The 23,887-nt window shown below is 39.2% G+C and overlaps 1 protein-coding gene across 2 annotated transcripts in view; it reads left to right on the forward strand.

Moving 5' to 3' along the window:
• tmem192 (transmembrane protein 192) overlaps nucleotides 1–23,887 on the forward strand; it is a 53,583-nt gene that overhangs the window by 14,832 nt on the left and 14,864 nt on the right. For both annotated transcript variants that reach the window (XM_073043095.1, XM_073043096.1), the window contains exons 2-3: nucleotides 12,861–13,007; nucleotides 14,156–14,408. In XM_073043095.1, coding sequence (XP_072899196.1) covers nucleotides 12,861–13,007; nucleotides 14,156–14,408 — 400 coding nt within the window. The remainder of the gene's footprint in view (nucleotides 1–12,860; nucleotides 13,008–14,155; nucleotides 14,409–23,887) is intronic.

Below are 23,887 nucleotides of genomic sequence, written 5' to 3' on the forward strand. Positions count from 1 at the left end.
CCTGGTTGTGACTATAATACCAGGTTACAAACAAGCAAACATCCATCCACTGTCTTAACTTCTGTCGTCCTCTCATCTAACAACTCATATAACTCTGTTGTTACTATAGTATCAGACTCTGAGTTTATACCGGCCCTACACAGTTTGTGCAACCACAACTCCGCTCACTCTTCAACTCCCTTTAACGATGTACAGAAGATATTTATTCTTGGACAGTTGAGGAACAGAGGAATGCCTTGTCTTCCAGCTATGTGCTTAAAACTTCCTTTCTAAGTTTGGTTTGTTCGTCCCACGTTTTGCACCAAGTTGTTGGATCTCTGTTTATTTTCTGATCCTTGAGGTTCTTCTGGGATTCAGAAATGGTGAGCAGTCTAAATTCTAACAATTCTTTATTTTAGAGTACAAACTAAACATACAAATACTAAACAAAATGTACGCAAAGACAAAGGGAATAAAGATGTCTCTTCTGAAAACTCTATCACTTTTATAATAAGATGAGGAAAATTTCTCATATAGGAATGAATTAGTTAATAGGCCACATAATTAAAACATTATGTGGGTAATGTGTTAATACTTAGCCAATGAAAAATGAGAGGGGTGATTAAACCATTAGTTTAGCTGCTATACTGCTTTCTGCCAGTAAGTGGGGATGAAACAACTCATACTGTGAAAAATACATAAGTTTATAAAAAGCACAAATGCTATAAAAGTATTATTTAAAAATTAGTGGGTTCCAACAATCATAATGAAGAAGATTGTGAGTCAAGAGTCCAAATTTTGATTAAAAATTGGTAAGGGTCAGTGGAGACATGCCAAATGTCTTTAGCCCTCCCCTATGGAAGTAGTGATGTTGGTGAGCTTTCTTGGCCATGAGGTCTATGTGGCTGGACCAGGGCAGGGCTATTGGTAATGTTCACTCCCAGGAACCTGAAGCTCTCAACTCTCTCAATCTCATCAGTGTTGATTAGATAGCAGTATGTATGCCATCCCATTACCTGAAATCAATGACCAGTTCTTTGTTTTCCTGATAGAGAGAAAGGTTGTTATCAATATCTTAATTAATCTCTGCACTCTTTGGGACAATAATATCTTTGATGTGGTGATTAGGACCTTTGTGATGCTTCAGGTGTAGACTAACTGCTGTTGCCTCCATGCTCTGTATTCTTGTTTTGGGTAATAAAACCATTTGGCAGCCCATACAGTACATACCACTTGTGTACCTGACTCTGGAAATCAGCATTAATTCAAACTCTTTTCTCAACAAAAGGAAAGAATTCAAAGCTATTCTCATTCCTGTGGAAGTGGAACATAGCAGCTTGTGGAAATGTGTAGCTGGTCTAAAAGTGAGGTAATCACATAAATGATGAGTTGCCTTTGAAAGGGATGAAGCCATTTTCTAATTGGTCCCCTGTCAATATAGATGCATTTGACTCCATCTGGTATTAAGTTCAAAGCTACAGTCTACTAATTGCCAGCCTGATCCTGAAGTAACTACAGGTGTTACCAGTTGACATAGAACTCATTCAGTTTACCTTGCTATCATCATTATTACAAGCATTTTTAACCTTGAAACAAGAATAGTGGGCAATTGTATAGCAAGAAGAATTAAAATTTGATCACACGGATGTCTATAAAGTGTGAAAATAACAATTCAGATTTGTTTGTTTGCATGGATTGACCAGAAAGTTGAACCCTAGGGAACCAATTCAAACATCTGGGTATATATTCAGTTGTGGCAAATGAAATTAGCAGCTTTATCGATTGTATTCAAAAAGATCAACAGATTTCTGGATATTAGAAGGATGTTGGGAGAGAACCCAAAACTGTTATTGGGGTAAAAGATGGACTATGTTCTTGATGATTGTCCTTCTCCTGCTCCTGTTTCTTGTATTCACATTTTATACATGGCCTTACAAAATTTATAAGAAATATTGCTAACTTTATCCAATAGTACTTGTGCAAGTGATGGCACTCACTACCTATTCTAAGCTGCCTTCACAGCTCTTTTGAAAAGGGCTGTGATGTAATAAATTCAAAATGGATTTCTCTGCAGATTTCAGATTGTTTACATATTAAGCACTAGTTTCATACAATCCAGACCCACATGATTTTATGTACTCATTTTTATTTTGTTATTTTGGAATGCCACACAGGAACAAGCCCATCTGATGGCCTATTGAGCCTGTGCTGCCAATTAAACCCATGTGACCAGTTAACTAACTGTATGGTGTCTTCTCACATTCTAAAGACAGAGCTTCTGAAGGAAACCCACAGGGAGAACGTACAGGTTCCTTACAGACGGTGATGAAATTGAACCTGGGCCATTATTGCTGTAGCAGTGTCACTCTAAGCACTGCGCTACCATGCCGTTCTTTTTGTTTTGACAATCTACACTCTGCCCCGTCCTCCCAACAGCTTCAGCTGATATTGCTCAGTCAGTTACATTGCATCTTTGAATAAATTGTGTGCTGATTGCATCTAACCTGACACCATTTCCGGTTGGCTACTGTACCACAAGGTGGTTGGGAATGTATAAAAATCATCAGGGTTTCCTTCAAACAAAACCTGAGCCAATAATTTGAAATTTTTTATAACTCAATAGACAGGCAAAATGTCCTATATTACAAGAAATCTTCAAAAGCTGTACACAGATGTTGAGAACATTTTGGGTTGGTGACTTTTTGTCAAAACTAAAATATTACAGGTAGTTGGTTTTAACTTGGAGTTGAATTAAAAGGAGTAGAGAAAAGAAAGAATGGTGATTCAGTGGAAGGCAGGGGGCAGTAGAATGATTGGTGGGGATATAAAATGATAGCCTGGCAGTAACATCTTGAAGTTGTTCATGTAAAAGGAAATGGCAGTAAATAAGTTAGAAGACAGAAGGAAATCCCTTCAGATTGAAGAGAAATCCTGCTTCAACATGAACATTGCTGAAATAAATTAAGATGCTTGCAAAGACAAAACAACTACAGATGCTAGAGATCAGAAAAACTTGTAAGACCTCAGTTAGATCAGGTAATGTATAAATTTAATTAAGTAACTTCCCTGCAGTTGCTCTTCAAACCTTTTCACATGGAATTACTGTGCAATGAACACAATTCAAAACCTCCTGTACAACAGTAGTAAAATATTGTCCAGCTCTGTTGAAAAGACTGCACTCACTTTTCTGTTGATGCTAAATTTAATTGGTTTGCTTGTTATTCATAAAATAGAGCTAGCTCTAACTAGATTAAACATAGATGTTTATCACTAACTCATTGGTAGATTATGGACAATTAGCCTGTGAAAATTATTTGCTTAATAAGAATAATGTAACATTCAAAAGTAGAAAGTACTGGTGGGTCAACATTAGCAAAGAAAGAAACAGTTGATATTCCAGGTCAAGGATGCATCAAGCACAAAAAATACAAACCCCTAAGCCCACCACATTGATGCTGACCTTTTTACCTACTGATGCCATTTTCCCCAGATGACTGTATCCTTTCTGCCTGTTTAAGAATGTGTAAATGCCTCTTAAATGGAATAAGTCTGCCACCACTTTCAGCAGTGTATTGCAGGTATCAAACACTCAAACATGCCCTCAGTTCCTTTTTAAACGCCTCACTCTCTCCTTAAATCGATGCATTCATGTCTTTTAAGTTCATGGGAAAATTAATATATCTTGTCTGTGTCTCATAATCTTATATGCATGTACTGTGCCTTGTAAAAGTATTCAACTTCCAACATTGTGTTCACATACATGAATATTACAACACAAGATTTTGATCAATTTGAGAATTATGTTTGTGAATTATATGATCTTTTTTCCCTAGAGTAGAACCCAAAAAAATAGAAAATTGTGAAGCATGAAACACTAAAAATTCAAAAACTGAAATGTCAGTAGTTCAAATGTAGTTATCCCCTTTTGCTCAGTACTTAGTTGAACCACCTCTCACAGCTATTACAGCCAGTGATCTTTTTGGATAAGTCTATATCAGTTTTACACAGCATGATAGAGCAAGATTATCCCTTTCCTCCTTGCAAAATTGCTCAATCTGTGCCAGGTTGGGGAGTGGTGGTTGACAGCAATCTTGAGGTCTTCCCAGAGATGTTCTCTTGGGTTAAGGTCAGGACTCCGGCTGGGCCACTCAAAAACACTATTTTCTTCATTTGAAGCCACTCCATGGTTGCTCTGGCAGTGTGCTTTGGGTCATTGACTACTGAAAGACAAACTTCCTCCGCAGTTTAAGCTTTCTGGCAGAGGTTAGAATGTTAGCAGCATTCATCTTCCCATCAATCCTGACCAGATTTCCGGTGCCTGCTGCTGACAAGCATCTCCGTACAATGATGCTACCTCCACTATACATTAGGGATGGTATTCCTTGGCTGATGCGCGATATTATAGTTACGCCAAACGTACTGCTAAGTGTTGAGGCCAAAATGTTCCACTTTAGTCTTATGTGACCAGAAGGCCTTCTACATCTTTACAGTATCTTCCAAGAGACACTTTGCAAAGTCTTTATAGGCAAGGATATGTTTTTTTAGCCAGGGCTTCTTCCTTGCCGCTTTTCCTTTTTGTACAAGGCCTTGGAGATTGTGGAGCCCTGAACCTCATCTCCAGTTGCAGCCATAGACTTGTGCAGTTCACTCTGACTATTGGCATCACTATAGCCTCTGATACAAGTGCCTTTCTTCTTTGGTGACTATGTTTAGAAGGGGTGCCTGACCTTAGCAGTGTGGCTGTGATTTCATATCTTTCCACTTTTTTACAATAGACTGCATTGAGCTCCCAGGTAGGCTCAGTGCCTCTGAGATGGTGTTGTCCCCTTCCCCAGATTTGTGCTTCTCTATTATCACTTCCGTGACTTGTCTTGAATGCTCTGTTGTCTTCATTTTAGTTTGGTCTGTTGAAAATGTACCATACACTTGAACCTTACAGGGATTTATTTAGGTCATCTTCCAATTTTCTACATCAAAAAGTTGGGAAGGTATTGTACCTGAGGGCAGTTAGTGCAGTAATTACAAAGAAGAAAAATATTTTTTTCAGCCTCACAATTGTGCTTTTTAATTTCTGGTAAGTTGTGGACAGGGTTTGGGTTTTTTCTTTTGATTTGACATGATGAACACTACTTTGTAGACTGGCTCAAAAAATGCTATTTCAATATGTTTTAAATGTGAGACAGTAAGATGTGAAATAAGTTGTGAGGACTGAATACTTTTTCAAGACACAATATCAGGTCATTCTTCTGCCTACTTTGCTCCAAGGAAAATAAGCCCAGCTTGCCCAATCTAAAGTCATCCAATTGAGGTAACATCCCTGATGTATTTCTTTGTTCTCTCCAGTGCAATCACATCCTTTGTAAAGTCAGGTGACCAGAACTGTTCACAATATTGTGTGTACCTGAAAGTGTTTTGTTAAGTTATGATGTATCATCCCAACAATGCAAGCCCTGACCATTGAAGGCAAGCATGCCATACTTTACCACCCTAGGGACCTATGTGTATCCAGATATACCGGCCACGTGACAGATGCACTGCCACCTGGCTGGTCGGAGGACACACCACACGCCAATCAACATTTGGTCCCTCCCAACTAATCAATGCACACCTAAATTATTTGTCACCTTAATTGGATTATCTCGCCTAGCCCCATGTTTTAAAAGGTGAGACTTGCCCTTGGCTCGCGCTCTCTTACAGACCACCACATTGGAGGTAATTGCATTGATTTATGCTTGGGAAGGTTTATCGTTTGTCCTGGTAAGGGAGCCGCAGCTATCCAAGGTCAAGGGGGATAGCTGTTGTAGTGCTTTTCCCTTGTTCTTTGTTTGTGTAACTGTACCCTGTCCCCACACTGCTTCCTGTGTATTGTAGTTGCTTGTGTTGACCCGACTTCCCCTTGTAAATAAATTCCTTATTATTAAAACTGTGTGTGTCCAGGCCTCTACTGTTGAGACTCAAAGAACCAGTTATTTTCCATCACACTATGTTACCACTTTCAGGAAACTACGAATTTGGAACAGTAGATGTCTTTGTTAAGCAATATTCTGTAGAGCCCTGTTGTTTGCAGTGTATGTTCTACTTCCATTTGATTCCCAGATACATCACCTTATACCTGATGAGATTGAATTCCAAATAGCAAATCTCTGCCATCTTTACAACTGATCTAAATCCTGTCACCATCCAAATGCCACTGTAAAGTTGCTGATCACATCCAAATCATTAATATACATCACAAGCACCAAATGTCCCAGCAGCAATCCTTGTAGTACACCAGCAGTCACTGATTTCTCCAGGAAAGCATCTTCACATCACTACATTCTGCCTCCTGTCACCAAGCCAGTTTTGGATCCAAGGCGGTTTCCCCTGAATCTTGTGTACCCTGACCTTGTGATTCTGTCTGCCATGTAGGACTCTGTCAAATGCCTTTCTAAAATCTATGTAGGCAATGCTGACTGTCCTACCTTCATCAATCTCATCTGCCATCTTTTCAAATAAAAACTCTAATCAAATGTGTTAAAAGCATTTTCCATAAAGTCATACTGACTATCGGTCCACGTAAACATAAATGTTGTCTTAGAATTTTCTTCATTAATTTGCTTGATGACATTTAGTTTTGTGGTTTATCCCTGCTGCTCTTATTAAATAAGGGAATAATGTTAACTTTCCTCCAGTTCTTCTAGTACTTCAGCTATGGCTAGCAGAGGCAAAAACCTCTGGGCTTCAACAATCTCCAGCCATATGATTTCCAAAATACGGAGAACAGTACAGCACTGGAGAGGTAGTTCTGACCATGATATTGCCAATGTATACTAAATGTCCTACTGTTAAATGTGTCATCCATTGATTCCCTTCCTATTCATTTGTCTACCTAAACCCCAAGCTCCTTGCATCCACCACTGCTGTGGTAATATATTCCAGATACTACTAGTCTCTGCGTTTCATTTTTTTTTAAATAGTTTCCTTTCCACACACCTACCTTAACAGCATGTCCTCTGGTGTTTCACATTCTTTCTGGAAAAGAAGGACTAACTTATCTCATCAATGCCTTTCATAATTTTTTTAAAACCATTAGGTCTGTGTCTTTGAGGCCAACTTCAGAATATCTTTCAAGAGAGTGAACCCTCGCAAGGCGTCAGGCCCTAGTAGGGCTCTGAAAATCTGTGTTCAGGCATCTTCAATATCTCGCTGCTGCATCTGGATTCAAAATGGAGACTCTCATACCAGTGCCCAAGAAGACCAGGATGAGCTGTCTGAACGACTATCGGCCAGTGACTCTCAGTGGTTCTTTAAAGGGTTGGTCACGCTCAGAATCAGCTCCTGCCTAAGCAAGAACCTGGACCTGCTGCACTTTACCTATTTGCCACAATAAGTCTACAGTGGATACAATCTCATTGGCTCTCCACTTGATCTTGGATCACCTGGACAATAGCTATACCTACATCAGGCTGCTGTTTATTTATTTGCAGCTCAGTGTTCAACACAATCATACCCTCAGGTCTAATCAACAAGCTCCAAAACCTGCACCTCTGTACCTTCTTCTGCAAACAAATCCTTGACTTCCTCCCCAGAAGACCATAGTCTATGTGGATTGGAAATAACATCTACTTGCTGACTATCAACACTGGCACACCTCAAGGTTGTGCACTTAGCCCTCTGCTCTGCTCTGCACCAATAATTGTGTGGCCAGGCCCAACTCAAATGCCATCTATAAATTTGCCAACAACATAACAATTGTTGGAAAAATTTCAGGTGATGACAAGGTGGTGTACAGGAGTGAGATAGATCAGCTGGTTGAGTGCTATCACTAAAACAACCTTGCACTAATGTCAGTAAGACCAAGGCATTGATTGTGGACTTCAGGAAGAGGAAGCTGTGGGAACACGCACCTGTTCTCATTGAGGGTTCAGCAGTGGAAAGGGTGAGCAATTTCAAGTTCGTGGCTGTCAACACCCCTGAAGATCTATCCTGGGCCCAACCTATTGATGCAATTAGAAAGAAGACACAACAGTAGCTTTACTTCATCAGGAGTTTGGGGAGATCTGTATGTCACCAAAGACACTGACAGATTTCTACAGATTTACCGTGGAGAGCATTCTAGTGAGGTGGCATCACCATCTGGTGTGGATGTGCCTTTGCACACAATCAAAAAAAGCTGCAGAGAGTTGCAAGCTCAGTCAGCTGGGGCACTAGCCTCCCCAGTATCCAGGGCATCTTCAAAAGATGGTGCTTTAAAGAAATGGCATCTATCATTAGGAACCCCATCACACAGGATATTCCCTCTGCTCATTAGGGACAAGGTGCTGAAGACATTTCAGGAATAGCTTCTTCCCCTCCGCCATCAGATTTCTGAATGGACGATAAATCCATGAACACTACTGCACTATGCTTTCCCTCTTTTTGCATTACTTAATTTATTGTATACTACTTGTAATTTGTAGATTTTCTGTACTTCAATGTACTGCTGCCGCAAAACAACACATTTCATGACATATGCCAGTGATAGTAAACCTGTTTCTGTTCCTTGTGAACCTCAGTGCTATTAAAAGGGCCTACCATTAACTGTATACTCTCTCCTTTCAACTGAGCTCCCAAAGCGCAACACCTCACACTTGCCCAGACTAAATCTATGTCCACGCTACACCGGATAATTTTGAAAACGCCAGTTTCACGTAAAAATAATAGGCGTCCACACTATGCGTTTTTAAAAATATCTCTGTCCACATTGAAATGGAGATTTCGGCAAATCTCCTCCTGCGCATGCGCAGGACACATCTACCGAAAACAAGCGACATGTTTGGTGTCGAATCTTGCACGTTAGTGTGGTTACAGACTAGAAAAACTTAAAACGATGGACAGCTGTTGGCTCTTGTGCAGGAGAACTTAAAAGTTTTTTTTAAAAAAAAACAAATACTGGAGCATTATGGAGGCAACCGACAGGGAGCTCACAGACTGTATGAACCGGCTGATGACAAACACTGGAAAAACTGACTAACTCTGTTGCATTAATAAAGCCCCTTGTTAAATGTATAAAACATGTCTGCATCAGTGTTATCTTGTATTTCCATACAATGTTACATTAGGCTGTTACACATCTATTTCAGAGAAGTACTTACATAAATAGGTAAACCACCTTCATACCAGCAAGGACAGAAAACAGGGCAAAGTGAGTATACTTATAACTTACTGAATAAATGGGTCAAGGTATTTGTTGAGTACATTTCTAACTCTTCTGGCTTCAGTCTCGTTGCCGCCTGTTCTGAAATTGTTAGGTTGCATTCAAGAAAACAATGAAATGGCGTGCTGCCGTCACCATCTGTTCCGGCACGTCATGACAGCGTTTTCAGATTTCTCTGGTTACCCGGTCCACACTGATCTGCCCAAGCGGTGTTTTCAAAATTACACACCCTGGAGAGCGTTTCTCAAAAGCTCCAGTTTTGGGGGATGAAAACACAGTTTTAGTGTGGACGGAGTATTCTTTAATAGCCCTTTATACCATCCACGATTCCTCAAATCTTGGGTGTCATTTACAAGCTTACTAATCCACCCCCTACATTTTTATCCAAATATGTATCACAAAAGAGCACCCAGCATTGATGGACCTCCGGCCAAAATAATGACCTTCTGCACTTACACTATCTTCTATGAGCAAACTAGTTCCAAAACTTAAACTTGCAATTTTCCCTGGCTCGCACGTATTTTTATTTTCTGAATCACCTACCATGAGGGGCCTTATGAAATGCCTTCCTAAAATTCATGTAAATAACCCTTAAGTTTGTCAGATGTACCTGCCCTGCACAAAGCCATGTTGAATGTTTCTAAGCAGGCCATGCATTTCCAAATGCCCATAAGTTCTTTGCATTGGTATCCTCTTCCCTACTACTGATCTGGGCTTTTTGATCTATAATTGCCTAGATCATCTCTATTTCCTTTCTTGAACAAAGGCACATTTGCTACTCTCCAGTCCTCTAAGACCTCACCTGTTGCTAGTGAGGGCACAAAGATCTTCACTTGCTGCTTTCAATATTATAACCATATAACAACTACAGCACGGAAACAGGCCATCTCGGCCCTTCTAGTCTGTGCCGAACGCTTACTCTCACCTAGTCCCACTGACCCGCACAGCCCATAACCCTCCATTCCTTTCCTGTCCATATACCTATCCAATTTTACTTTAAATGATAATACCGAACATGCCTCTACCACTTCTACTGGAAGCTCGTTCCACACAGCTACCACTCTCTGAGTAAAGAAGTTCCCCCTCGTGTTACCCCTAAACTTTTGCCCCCTAACTCTCAACTCATGTCCTTTTGTTTGAATCTATATTCAAACAAGAGGACATTATATTCTTGGCTATAGGCATCAGACCCCTGGATGATGCTCTTTAGAAGACTGAGCACTCCCTCCTCATCAATATCAAAATGACCTAGGACATGAGCATGCCCCACTCTGCTTTCACTATCCTCCAAATCCTTCTTGGTAAATACTGACAAAAAGCAGTCCTTTAGTACCTGGCCACTTGCTCTATCTCCAGGCACAAATTCCTTCCTTTATCCTTGAGTGGACTTATCCTCTCCTTAGTTATCTTTTTTTAATGCCTTGGTCTTGTTTTTCAAGGACATTTCATAGTTTTTTTGCCGTCCTATGGAATTTGGGAACTGTTGGTGTATTTGTTCATTAACATTCTTTAGTGCCTTGCCATTTTTTTTGTACATATCCTTCCTTGGTACTCTGCTACACCCTCTATATTCCTCAAGAGAATACAATTGCCTATACTTGTCATATGCTTTTATCTCCCCCCCCCCCACTTTGGGATCTTCAATGTCCTTTGTCATCCAAGTTTCCTAATCTTGTTGCCTATTCCTTTCATTCTTACTGGAATGTGCTATCCTTGAATTCTTGCTATCTGTTAAAAGCAAGAACTTGTTGACTGTTGTTTTACCTACAGTAATCTGATCCTAATTTATTTTTGCTCAGTCCTTATCAGCCTTTCGCAAATTTAGGACCTCAACTTAATGATCACCCTATCTCTTTCTATCACTACCTTGGAACCAACAAAATTGTTGTCATTTTTTCCAAACTCTTCCTAACTGCCAGCTTAGATTCATAAGATGTGGTCAGCCACTTCTCTGAGGAATTTCTAATTTTTGTGTCCAAAAAAACCTATGTGCACTTAGGTGCACACATGCAAGTCAATGTTGGGTAAGTTTAAAATCGTCACTATTATAACCCTATTTGTTTCACATCTTCCTGTGCTGTACAGCTACCTCACTGGTTAAAGTAATGCTTGCTATTGCAGCGGTAAGATCAGAGTTTGATTCCTCCCGGAGTTTGCACCTACTCCTGTGACCAGACTTTCTTCCAGGTGCTCCAATTTCCTCCTGCATGTGGAAGTCATATGCTTAGGATTAGTTTGTTGTGGAGATGTTACGTTGGGGCTGCAAGTGTGGCAATGCTTGGAGGCTGCCCAGTACAATCTTTGTTGATTTGCTTTGATGCGAACGAACAACACATTTCGCTGCATGTTTCCATGTACATATGACAAATAAAGCTAATCTTGAATCTTTTTTGCCATTTGCTAACATCTGCAGTGTCTATTGTAGGCTTTTACTATAACCCCAACAAAGCGATTGCCCATATTCTATTCCTAAATTCACCCATGTGACTTTATTAGATGACCTGGCTAGGTTATTTTCTCAGTGTACTCCAATTCTGAACTGAAAAAAAAGTCCCAATAAAATTGTGTGCCGAACATTTGCTCCAAAATGCCTTTTCAGAAACTCTAGGTATGCTGCTAATACTGTATTAATAATATTGTACTTTTACCACAGTTGCATCAATTTAGACAAGTTTGATGAGGATGAAGTATAGTATTTAGCTAAAGTGAGTTGCTAGTGAGGAGTGGCAAAAGATTGAAAGCATTTGAAAATTTAAAATAAGTGGAAAAATAAATGTAAGCTTTTTGGAAATTCAGTTTGAAAGCATTTATCAATCTTTAGTTTTTACAAGAAAGATGAGCTATGAGAAAAGAGAGAATGATAGGTTGATCTGAGTACTTTCTTAATTGGAAAATTTTGAACAATTTATAGACCTGATGAAGGGTCTCAGCCCAAAACATAGACTCATCTTTTCCATTGATGCCATTTGCTGACCTGCTGAATTGTTCCAGCATTTTGTGCATGCTACTCTATTTTTTTTCAGCATCTACAGACTTGTGTTTACAATTATTGAAATTTTATTCACTGCTGATCATCTGTGGTTTTTCCAATTGTATTTTAAAACAAACTAAAACTGTGGTTTGAAGTAGTTTTTCATGAATATTATGAAATATTTATTTTACTGAGAGGCATTTGTGGTTTTTGGTTTGATTTTACATAATCCTGATTATATTTTGTTTCTTGTTGTGATTGAAGCATTTAAGTATCTGTCCTGCCACTGCAATAGAATAATTTATAATATGATTTGCCAGTGCTCTGTTCCCTTATCAATAGATCTCTTATTTTCTGTAATTCTGTAGTGGAAGCACAGCAGTTTTGTCTCTCTTAATTTGTATTGTTACTGAGAAAATACTTGTAAAGTTCTTCGCGTTGCTTTAGAAGTGAACCTTACCATGATCTCAGAAGTGAATTTCACGATTTGTTGGCAGTAAGGTGCCCGTGTATTTCTTTTTATTGTGACTACAGAAGAGTTCAAAGTGGAATGAGAGGGTGTGAAGTTTTTATTGCTCTAAGTTTCCTTTGTGTAGTAAGATAAAAAACTGAATGTTATGGACTGCAGGTGCTACACTAACTAGCATGACTTGCATAGGTAAACATCTTACTGGTGTTGTTAGATAGATGTGTGTTGGTATTTCAGATTCTTCACGCTTTGCTTTCTCCCCTTAGAATTCCACTGATGTGACTCAAAGTGTGGAAGAGGATCCACCAATAGACCTTCCCCTATTGCATGCTGATACTTTGGTTGGTGATGTGAGACCTTATTTTAAAAGTGTGCCAACAGGATGTTGGGCAATCCTGTTAACATTTCTGCATGTGAGTGTTGGATTTTCTATATGCTGGGGGTTAATTGAATTGTATTAGAAAACCTTTGAGATATGTAACATTTTAATAGCTACTTCATATCAAATGTTTAACAATACTTTGGTTTTAAATGGGAGTGTACATGCTATTGGACCATAACATTTTTGTTCAATATTTTGTTCAGTTGAATTCCTTAATCCACTGAAAATAGACTTTGTAAAATTGAAAAGAATGTCAGCAACAGAAATGATCTTTCAGATCTTGTTGCTGTAGTAATCATATTACAATTGTAACAATACTTCGGAAATTTTTCTTCAAGGGCGTATTTGACAAAGCTCTAAAATGCTTCATGACCATCCTTGATATTTTTTTTATAAACTATGACCACATTCTACTTTTAAAAAATTAAAATGCATATAAGGTTGATTTGATAATTTAAAAATCAACTCTCATTGAGGTCTTTAAATCTCTGCAACTTCTTAAAATCTCAAATGTAATATTAAAAATTGTAAACTGGTTCAAATTTGCATGTTGCATTTGGAAAAAATTAATAGAGGTTTTTATTTTAAAAAAGCTTTAGAGGCTTTTATTGTAACTTGCCACTAAAATGGCAGCCTTCATCACATATTTATCTGAGAAGATTAGTTATTAGTCATTATTACATATTTTGCAAACTTGCATCCATTGTGTCCCACTTCAAGATTGCTTCTCAACTTTTTCCTTGGCATTGCTCAATTTAAATAGTATTTTTTGTGTATATGACTTCCAAAATCATGCTGGTAATACATCAGTTGCCCTGTCAGGTGGAGTGGAATAAGAATTACACTGTCAAATCTCTTTGCAATTCAAGATTATGAAATGTTCCAGGTGTAGTAAAACTTGTACATTTTGAATATTGGTGAAAACATTAACATTTTAAAAGAAAAAGAAAAACCTTGAGACTAAGAGTAATTAACTAGCATATTTCTATTTCCTGTGTATCGGTATTAAGGTCACAAGTGCATGATATGTTTTGCATCTAACATCTTTTGTCTGTATGAACACACCGATTAAGAGACATTGAATTCTAAAGTGACATTTAGATTCATTTTCTATAATAAATTAGCATTGCTGATGAGTTAATTTTTTTGTTTAAAAAAAATGTTTTTTTTTTGTTCTAGGTTGCTTTTGTGGCTCTGGCATATACTTTGGGTTTTTTATGTGTAACGTCATCTGGGAATTGTAGTAATGTCCTTGGGTCTTTCAAACCTGTGACTGTTATAATAATAACAAAAGTTGTCCTTTGGACCCTGCATGCTGTCTTTGAATTTTACTTGCAAACTCAACACTCCAAGGTCAGAAACAGAGGCTATCTAGCACTATACCGTTCCATAAAGCATTTGAAACACCTGCCACTTTTCATTCATTCTACAGGTGAGCAAAATTTCTTTTTAATTGTACAAACAAATTTTAACCACATTAGTTGAAAGTACAAGAATGTAGTGCCATTGATAATGGAGCTATCATGGGGATGGACATTGCCTGCCTTGTACTTAGCATGAATGTTAGCCAACTGCCTATATCTCATCATAATGCAGATTTTACTGCTCGTAGGCATGGACATCAGCTGCAGAGTTGAAAGACACAGCACATTAAAGATAGAGAACCAAAATAAAACTTGGAAAAATTTGTAATTGCTTTTTATTGGCCCTGTTTTCAGTGAGAAAAGAGGGTGGGAAACTGATTTAGATATAAAAAGAGTTATCATTAAAAATAATAAACAAAACTTAGTTGGGTGAGACTAGATTTCTAGGTTGTGAATGAAAAGTGAAATATTTAAAATTAAAGATATAAAATTATGAAAGGGATAGATAAGATAGAGGCAGGAAAGTTGTTTCCACTGGTGGGTGAGACTAGAACTAGGGGACATGGCCTCCCGATTTGGGGGAGTAAATTTAGGATGGAGATGAGGAGAAACTGCCTTTCCCAAAGAGTGGTGATTCTGTGGAATTTTCTGCCCAATGAAGCAGTGGAGGCTACCTCAGTTAATATATTTAAGACCAGTCTGGATAGATTTTTGCATAATAGGGGAATTGAGGGTTATGGGGAAAAGGCAGGTAGGTGGAGATGAATCCATGGTCAGATTGGCCACGATCTTATTGAATAGAGGAGCCGGCTCAACAGGCCAGATGGCCTACTCCTGCTCCTATTTCTTATGTTCTTGTATTCATAGGTTGGTACGAGTGTGGAACTACCTACCATCTGAAGTGGTTGTTTCAGATTTGATTGCAACGTTGAAGAGAAGTTTGAATAAGTACGTGGGTGGTCCGGCTGCAGGTTGATGGGACCAGGCAGAATAACAGTCTGGCATGGAGTAAAATAGGCTGAGGGCCTGTTTCTGTGCTACAGTGCTCTACATTCACTATAAAGGGCATCGTCTTGTGCACTTTTATACAGACCAGAAAGACAAATGTTTAGTTCTGGTTTGGAAATTTTGGTAAGGAAAAGTAGTATATACATTTGACTGTCAACTACACACAACTTGACCATGTAGACAGACTAAGCTGGAAAAGGTGTTGCAACCAATAACTTAACTATTTGGTACGACCTAGGCATTCATCAAAATAATTTAATGTCCAGCAGCCTGTCCCCTTGTTACTAATGGAATGGCAGAGCAGACCCAATAGCCAAATTACCTAATTCAACCTCTTTCTTATGGTCTTGTGGCTAAAGTAAGGATATGCCTTTAGGAACAAGTCATCTTGTGCTTTCTTCCCCAATTCTGCTTTGCATTCCTTCTCTCTACTCCACGGAGGCTATGATGCTACCAGTTTTTTTTCTCATTATGTGATCTGTTTCTGAAGGAATAGTGCCAATTCTGTTACTAGGACTGCTACAAAAGCTGTTAAACAAGTTTCCACTAAAAGGAAAGGATAGCTTGAGCCTATGTAGGTTCCCCTAGCTACTCTACTTAATTTGGAGAAAGTGAGTGGAGTTGAAGGAATAGTTCAATGTGAGGACCTGTTTAGTAAGGTGGATGAGTGGGTTACTGGAGGGAAACCGATTGGGCATGTGTTCACTGAAGAAGTGAAAGGCCTTGAGAGAGATGTATATAAAAATTAAGAATCAGGTTTGTTGTCACTGACGTGAGTTGTGAGATTTGTTTTGTAGCTGAAATAGAGATATACCTTCAGGAAAAGGTCATCTCAAGTGTTTTCTTCCCAATTCTCCTTTGAAATTGTCAACCAGAACAAATTAATGCAAAACTTTTCTTGGTTATGATTCTGTCCAGAAAACCTCACGTACCTTCCACCTTAGATTTTGGCCCAAAGGGAAATTAATGGTTATGGATTTGTTTTGTGGCAACAGTACAATGCAAAACATAAAAACCCATTATAAGTTGCAATAAAAATAAATAGTGCAAGGTAGTGTTCATGGACTACTCATAAATCTGATGGCAGAGGGGCAAAATGCTGTTCCTAAAACATTGATTGAGGATTGTCAGGCCCCTTTGCCTCCTTTCCAATTGAAGTATTTAGAAGAGGGGATGTGCCAGGTGGTGAGGGTCTTTAATGATGGATGCCCCCTTCTTGAGGCACCACCTGTGGAAGATATCCTCTAGTGGGGAGGCTTGTACCCATGATGGAGCTGTTGAGCAATAACCCTCTGAACCCTCCTGCAATGGCACCTCCGTACCAGCTGGTGATACAACCAGTCAGAATGCTCTCCACAGTATGGGCAGAAATTTGTTAGTCCTTGGGGACATATCAAACTCCTAATGAAGTATAGCCACTGGCACACCTTCATCGTGATGGCATCATATAGTGGACCGAGGATTAGGTCCTCTGAGATGTTGGCATCTAGGAACTTGTATGTCTGTATGTCTTGGGACCAGGGAATTGGAAACTATCAAAGTGGTAGAAAAACACACACAAAATGCTGGAAGAACTCAGCCGGCCAGGCAGCATCTATGGAAAAAATGCTTTGAGTCGAAGTCCTGCTGAAAGATTTCAGCTCGAAACTTTGACTGTGCTTTTTTCCCATAGAAGCTGCCTGACCTGCTGAGTTCCTCCAGCATTTTGTGTGTGTTTCTCAGATTTCCAGCTACTGCAGATTTTCTCTTGATAGTGGTAGAAAACACCATTCTATAACTACAATATCCAAAGTGTCATCAATTTATAGTTGTAAAGGGGAGAAAGCTTGGGGTTAATGTTAATACACTTGCTGGGGCAAAAGCAGGCTGAAACAATCATTTTATCTTATAGTTCTGTAGTGACAGAAGAGGTCAATGTCATGTTGAGCTTTGAATGGATTAGTATGGGGATGTAGGGGTAAAACTGAACTGATGAATCGTTCAATCATTAGATATTAATATTGAAGTAGTAAAATGGATTCAACAGTGGCTGGATGGGAGATGCCAGAGAGTAGTGGTGGATAACTGTTTGTCAGGTTGGAGGCTGGTGACTAATGGTGTGCCTCAGGGATCTGTACTGGGTCCAATGTTGTTTGTCATATACATTAATGATCTGGATGATGGGGTGGTAAATTGGATTAGTAAGTATGCAGATGATACTAAGGTAGGTGGCGTTGTGGATAATGAAGTAGGTTTTCAAAGCTTGCAGAGAGATCTAGGCCAGTTAGAAGAGTGGGCTGAACAATGGCAGATGGAGTTTAATGCTGATAAGTGTGAGGTGCTACATTTTGGTAGAACTAATCAAAATAGGACATACATGGTAAATGGTAGGGCATTGAGGAATGCAGTAGAACAGAGTGATCTGGGAATAATGGTGCATAGTTCCCTGAAGGTGGGATCTCATGTGGATAGGGTGCTGAAGAAAGCTTTTGGTATGTTGGCCTTTGTAAATCAGAGCATTGAGTATAGGAGTTGGGATGTAATGTTAAAATTGTACAAGGCATTGGTAAGGCCAAATTTGGAGTATTGTGTACAGTTCTGATCACTGAATTATAGGAAAGATGTCAACAAAATAGAGAGAGTACAGAGAAGATTTACTAGAATGTTACCTGGGTTTCAGCACCTAAGTTACAGAGAAAATTTGCTCAAGTTAGGTTTTTATTCTTTGGAGCGTAGAAGGTTGAGGGGGGACTTGATAGAGGTATTTAAAATTATGAGGGGTATAGATAGAGTTGACGTGGATAGGCTTTTTCCATTGAGACTAGGGGAGATTCAAACAAGAGGTCATGAGTTGAGAGTTAAGGGACACGGACTAGAAGGGCTGAGATGGCCTGTTTCCGTGCTGTAATTGTTATATGGTTATATGTCTCCCCTAAATTTCCCTCCCTTAACTTTGCACATATGCCCTCTGGTGTTTGCTATTAGTGCCTTGGGAAACAGGTACTGGCTATCCACCCTATCTATGCCTCTCATAATCTTGTAGACCTCTATCAAGTCCCCTCTCATCCTTCTACACTTCAAAGAGAAAAGTCCCAGCTCTGCTAACCTTGCCTCATAAGACTTGTTTTCCAATCCAGGCAACATCCTGGTAAATCTCCTCTGCACCCTCTCCATAGCTTCCACATCCTTCCTATAATGAGGTGACCAGAACTGAACACAATACTCCAAGTGCGGTCTCACCAGAGATTTGCAAACTCAATTTGCATTGCTGATTGAGATCCCCTTGTCATTTCTGGTAACATTTTAACTGTACCACCTATTTTAGTGTCATCTGCAAACTAGCCACATCTTGTACATTCTCATTATGTAAATAAAATCATAGAACATTACAGCACAGAAACAGGTCCTTTGGCCCTTCTTGGCTGTGCTGAATCATCTTTCTGCCTAGTCCCACTGACCTGCACCTGGACCATATACCTCCATACCCCTCTCATCCATGTACCTGTCCAAGTTTTTCTTAAATGTTAAAAGTGAGCCCGCATTTACCACTTCATCCCACAGCTCATTCCACACTCCCACCACTCTCTGTGTGAAGAAGCCTCCCCTAATATTCCCTTTAAACTTTTCCCCCTTCACCCTTAACCCATGTCCTCTTTTTTTTCTCCCCTGGCCTCAGTGGAAAAAGCCTGCTTGCATTCACTCTGTCTATACCCATCATAATTTTATATACCTCTATCAAATCTCCCCTCATTCTTCTACACTCCAGCAAATAAAGTCCTAACCTATTCAACCTTTCTCTGTAACTCAGTTTCTCAAGTCCTAGCAACATCCTTGTAAACCTTCTCTGCGTTCTTTCAACCTTATTAATATCCTTTCTGTAATTAGGTGACCAAAACTGCACACAATACTCCAAATTCGGTCTCACCAATGTCTTATACAACCTCACTATTACATTCCAACTCTTATACTCAATACTTTGATTTATAAAGGCCAATGTACCAAAAGCTCTCTTTACGATCCTATCTACCTGTGACGCCACTCTTAGGGAATTATGTATCTGTATTCCCAGATCTTCAGTGTCCTGCCATTTACCTTGTATGAACACTACCTTGTCCTAATGACAAACTACAATGGGCTCAACACTGATCCCTGTGGCACAGGCCTCCAGTCCAAGAACAACCTGTCATCAGCAAAATGTGTATCTATGTAGCTAACTCTCCCTCAATTTCATGCAATCTAGCCTTCCAAATTGCATGTTTTTAGGGTTTATTTATTGAATAGTTAATTGTACAATATTCAAATATGGTGTATTCTTTCTTAATCTGCAGTTGATTGAATTTGTCATCACTTGGTCGTTCTGTAGTAAAACTACAGATGGCAGAAAACAAGGCAGTTTCGAAAGCCGTCTCAACACCATCATGTTTTCATAGAAGCTGCAAGATAGAATGATGGTCTTTTATGCCTGTGCATGTATTATCCAACTAATTTTTTTTTAAGTTCATGGCTTCTAAAATTTTCAAATGTAACTTCCAGTATAAATTGGGAATACTTAGAGTTTATTTACTATTGTTAATTCTCCTCTACTCCCAAGTGATTAACCCTAAATCTTTTTTCTTTTTTTTGATTCAGCAGCCTGTGAAAATTAAGGTTTCCAAATGTAACTCTTGAGCATTTTAAGAATGCCCCAATATCATTCTTATAACGAAAGTCGAATAAACACATTTTCTTATGTTAATCTTTTTTCTAACTTGCACTCTCATATTTCTAAGATCTGCATATGTCTCTACCCCTTGTGTGTAATGGCACTTCTAGTAACAGTATGGCTTTTCCTGGGTGTTTTTACATCTTTTTGAAATTTCAGTTTTTACCACTCTCTGTCTCCTACAGTTTTTTCCTAATTTTGGTGAGGCATGCCAGGTAAAGAGCAAATTGGTATAAACATTTTAGGTATATCACTACATCCTGTTTTCCATTTGGTGCTTGTTGACTTGGGAAAAATCCATGCAGAGATATTGGAGAAGAGAAGTCCTGACATTACTAACACTTCTCAATCCTACCACCACCTTGTTGCAAACCAGATCTGAAATTACCATACTCTATATCTTTCTCTGGTGGGAATCTTGCACATATTAGGCCTGAAGGTAATAGCCATTTAGGTAATTTTTTATTGTATTCTATCTTAACCTGTTTTTTGTGGTGATTGGGTGGGGCATGGGAATGTATAATGCAAGGTGTGGTATTTTACTGAATTGTGCAAGGGAGCTTGAGCAAAAAAAAATGTTCAAATGAGTTTGGATTTTGCCATTCCAACCAGTGATTTAACTCCAGATTCGATTAGTTGAATTTAGAAAGTAATTGCCAGTAATGATGACCACAAAGTTTATGAAATAGAAAATTACCTGATTTGCTTGTTCTTTTGAAGAAGGAAATCTGCTGTTCTAGCCTTTTGAGACACATTATCCACATAAATGTTTGAAATAATCCCAGCAAGCTATTCAGTACCAGGGCAATTAAACATGGACAATATTTACTTGTTCATTGGATAAAGGACAAAATTTTGACTTAAAAGATTTTTTAATTAGTTTAGTAATTCTTTAATTCTAAACTGCACATGCTTGCAAATCAGATGTCCTCAGATGAGTTGAATTCTGCACAGAGATCTCACCTAACTATCTGATCAGGGCATTGGCTTTTTAAAATTGAAATTAGAATTCTCATTATCCATGTTCAGTGGATTCCAGTTAATTGGGCCATCAGTTAATCAGGACAGCTGCTTATTTGGGTCAACTTTTAAATTACAAAAACTAATCAAGGCAATGGCTTGAATTCCCTTTGTTTATTTGGGACACTATGCCACTTAATTGAGGCAGGAGATTGCTGCTGAACAGTTTCTAACTAGTGTTAGTCACATGCGCTTGTGTGGCCATTAGACACTACTCTGCTTGGAATGAAACATTTGTAAATCGAATCAGTTGTATGTGCTTGTGTTATGTTATCCATTTGGGCCAATGGGTGCTAATCAAAAGGTGTGGATTGGTGAACCACCACAATGTTCTGCGGGCTGCGTACAATACTTCTTTGGAATTGCTCTCACTGCAATCTGCAGCACGTAACTTGCTTTTAAAATAATGTACTTTTAACTCAATGATCTACAGATCTTGTGATCTTCTGAAGGGCTCAGCAGACCAAGCAGGTACGGCACTTTTAAGCAGGCAAAGGTTCATTATCGTGGCTGGAAGCGGGGCAGGAGGGGTTCTCCAAGCCAGGCTGAAACACAGAGGAATGAGGTCCCCTCTACCCTGCATCTTGTTAGTAAATGTGCAGTCGCTGGTGGACAAAATTGAGGACCTGAGAGCAAGATTGCTGTATTAGAGGGAAATGAGAGATTGTTGTGTTCTGTGTTGGAACTAGACATGGTGTTCTCACAGCAATCAGACCCAAAGGCTTCTCAATTTACAGACTGTACTGAACTGTTGATTCAGAAAAAGCAAAAGGTGGAAGTGGGTATTTCATGATTAACTCAGATATGGTTTTGCTGAACTTTTTGTTTCCCCCAACCTCGAACACCTAATAGTAAAATGCCACCAGTTCTATTTACCTAGGGAGTTCTGCTCCATAATCCCGATCACAGTTTACTTATTACCAGCAGTTGACTATAATCAAGTGCTTGATGCCGTCTTCAAAAAAGAAACAGTCCATCCCATAGCATTTCAAATCATGTCAGTGACTTAAACCAGGCTTATTTAAAGACCCTGCCCAGTTATCATCAATATATAACTTGTAACACCAGAGGTTCCAACACACTGAACCACTGTTATATTAAGATAAGGAATGCCTACTGTTTTGTGATAAGAATGCATTTCAATAAATTGGATCACTAAGCTATTCTTGTCTGCATAACAGAGGCTAAAGAGCAAAGCTCCAGAGATCAGGACAACAAAGAGGTGGTACTATTATCTCTTAAAAAGTTAAATCAAGTAACATGGGTGACAGCAGGGCTTCACTTCCAGATGAGCTCAATGCCTTCTATGCTTACTTTTACCATCAAAACATAAAGGAACCATCGCAGCTTCCCATAGCCTCTGATGATCCTGTGAGTTCAGTTGTGCGAGCAGCCTTCAGGAGGGTGAACTCATGAAAAGCATCTGGACAGTAAAGCTGTATACATCAGGATGCTCTTTATCAACTACAGCTCAGCATTGAATACCATCATCCCCTCAAAACTAATCAATAAGCTCCAAGTCCTTGGCCTCAATACTCCCTTGTGAAATTGGATCCTGGATTTCCTCATTTGCAGACCCCAATCAGTTCAGATTGGCAACAACATGATTTCCTTCAGCAGAGGTGCAGCACAAGGCTGTGTGCTTGGTCCCCTACTCTACTCACTTTATACTTATGACTGTGTGGCTAAGCACAGCTTGAATGCTGTATTAAAGTTTGATGACAACACCACTGTTGTTAGCCGAATCAAAGGTAGTGATAATCAAAGGAGGGAGATTGAAAATCTGTCTGAGTTAGGTACCATGGCAATAACCTCTCACTCAATGTCAGCAAGAACAAGGAGCTGGTTATTGACCACAGGAGGAGGAAGCCAGAGTTCCACAAGCCGATCATCATCAGAGGATCAGCAACTTGAAATTCCTCTGTGTCGTTATTTCAGAGGACCTGAGCCGGGCCCAGCATGTAAGTGCAATTATGAAGAAAGCACAGCAGTGCTTCTACTTTCTTAAGAGTTTTCAAAGGTTCATCAGAAAATCTGAAACTTTAACAAACTTCTAGAAATGTGAAGTGGAGAGTATATTGACTGGCTGCATTACAGCCAGGTATGGAAACACTAATGCCCTTGAATCGAAAATCCTCCAAAAAGTAGTGGATGCGGCCTAGTCCATCAAGGGTAAAACCCTCCCTGATACATGAAACATTGTCACAGGAACAGCATCCATCATCAGGGACCCCCACCGCCCAGGTCATGCTCTCTTCTTGCTGCCATCAGGAAGAAGGTACAGGAGCCACAGGATTCACACCACCAGGTTCAGGAACAGTTATCACGCCTCAACCAATAGGCTCTTGAACCAGAGAGAATAACTTCACTCAACTTCACGTCCCATCACTGAACTGTCGCCACTACCAATGAACTCACTTGCAGGAACACTTCATCTTATGTTCTTGGTATTTATTGCTTATTTATTTATTATTATTTCTGTGTGTATTTGCACAGTTGTATTTTTCACACTGGTTGAATGACTGATTTGGTGTGGACTTTTGGACTGATTCTGTTACTCTATTATTGGTTTATTGTATATGCCCGCAAGAAAATGAATGTGAAGATTGTATACAGTGACATATGTACTCCCTTAATAAATTTACTTTGAACTTGTTGGATTATGACATTACTTTATGCGGGAAAGCAATGATGCAATCCATTATCTGCACTAGGTGTCTGCTGATTTTTATCATTTACAGTCAATCAGAAGAATAGGGCAGCGTACACTGGATGAATTCCACTTTACAGTTTTATTAGACTACAGTGGTATTGGCAGTGTTCTAATTTTGTTTTCTG

This window comes from Hemitrygon akajei, chromosome 4 (genome assembly GCF_048418815.1).
Source record: "Hemitrygon akajei chromosome 4, sHemAka1.3, whole genome shotgun sequence".
Taxonomy (NCBI): domain Eukaryota; kingdom Metazoa; phylum Chordata; class Chondrichthyes; order Myliobatiformes; family Dasyatidae; genus Hemitrygon; species Hemitrygon akajei.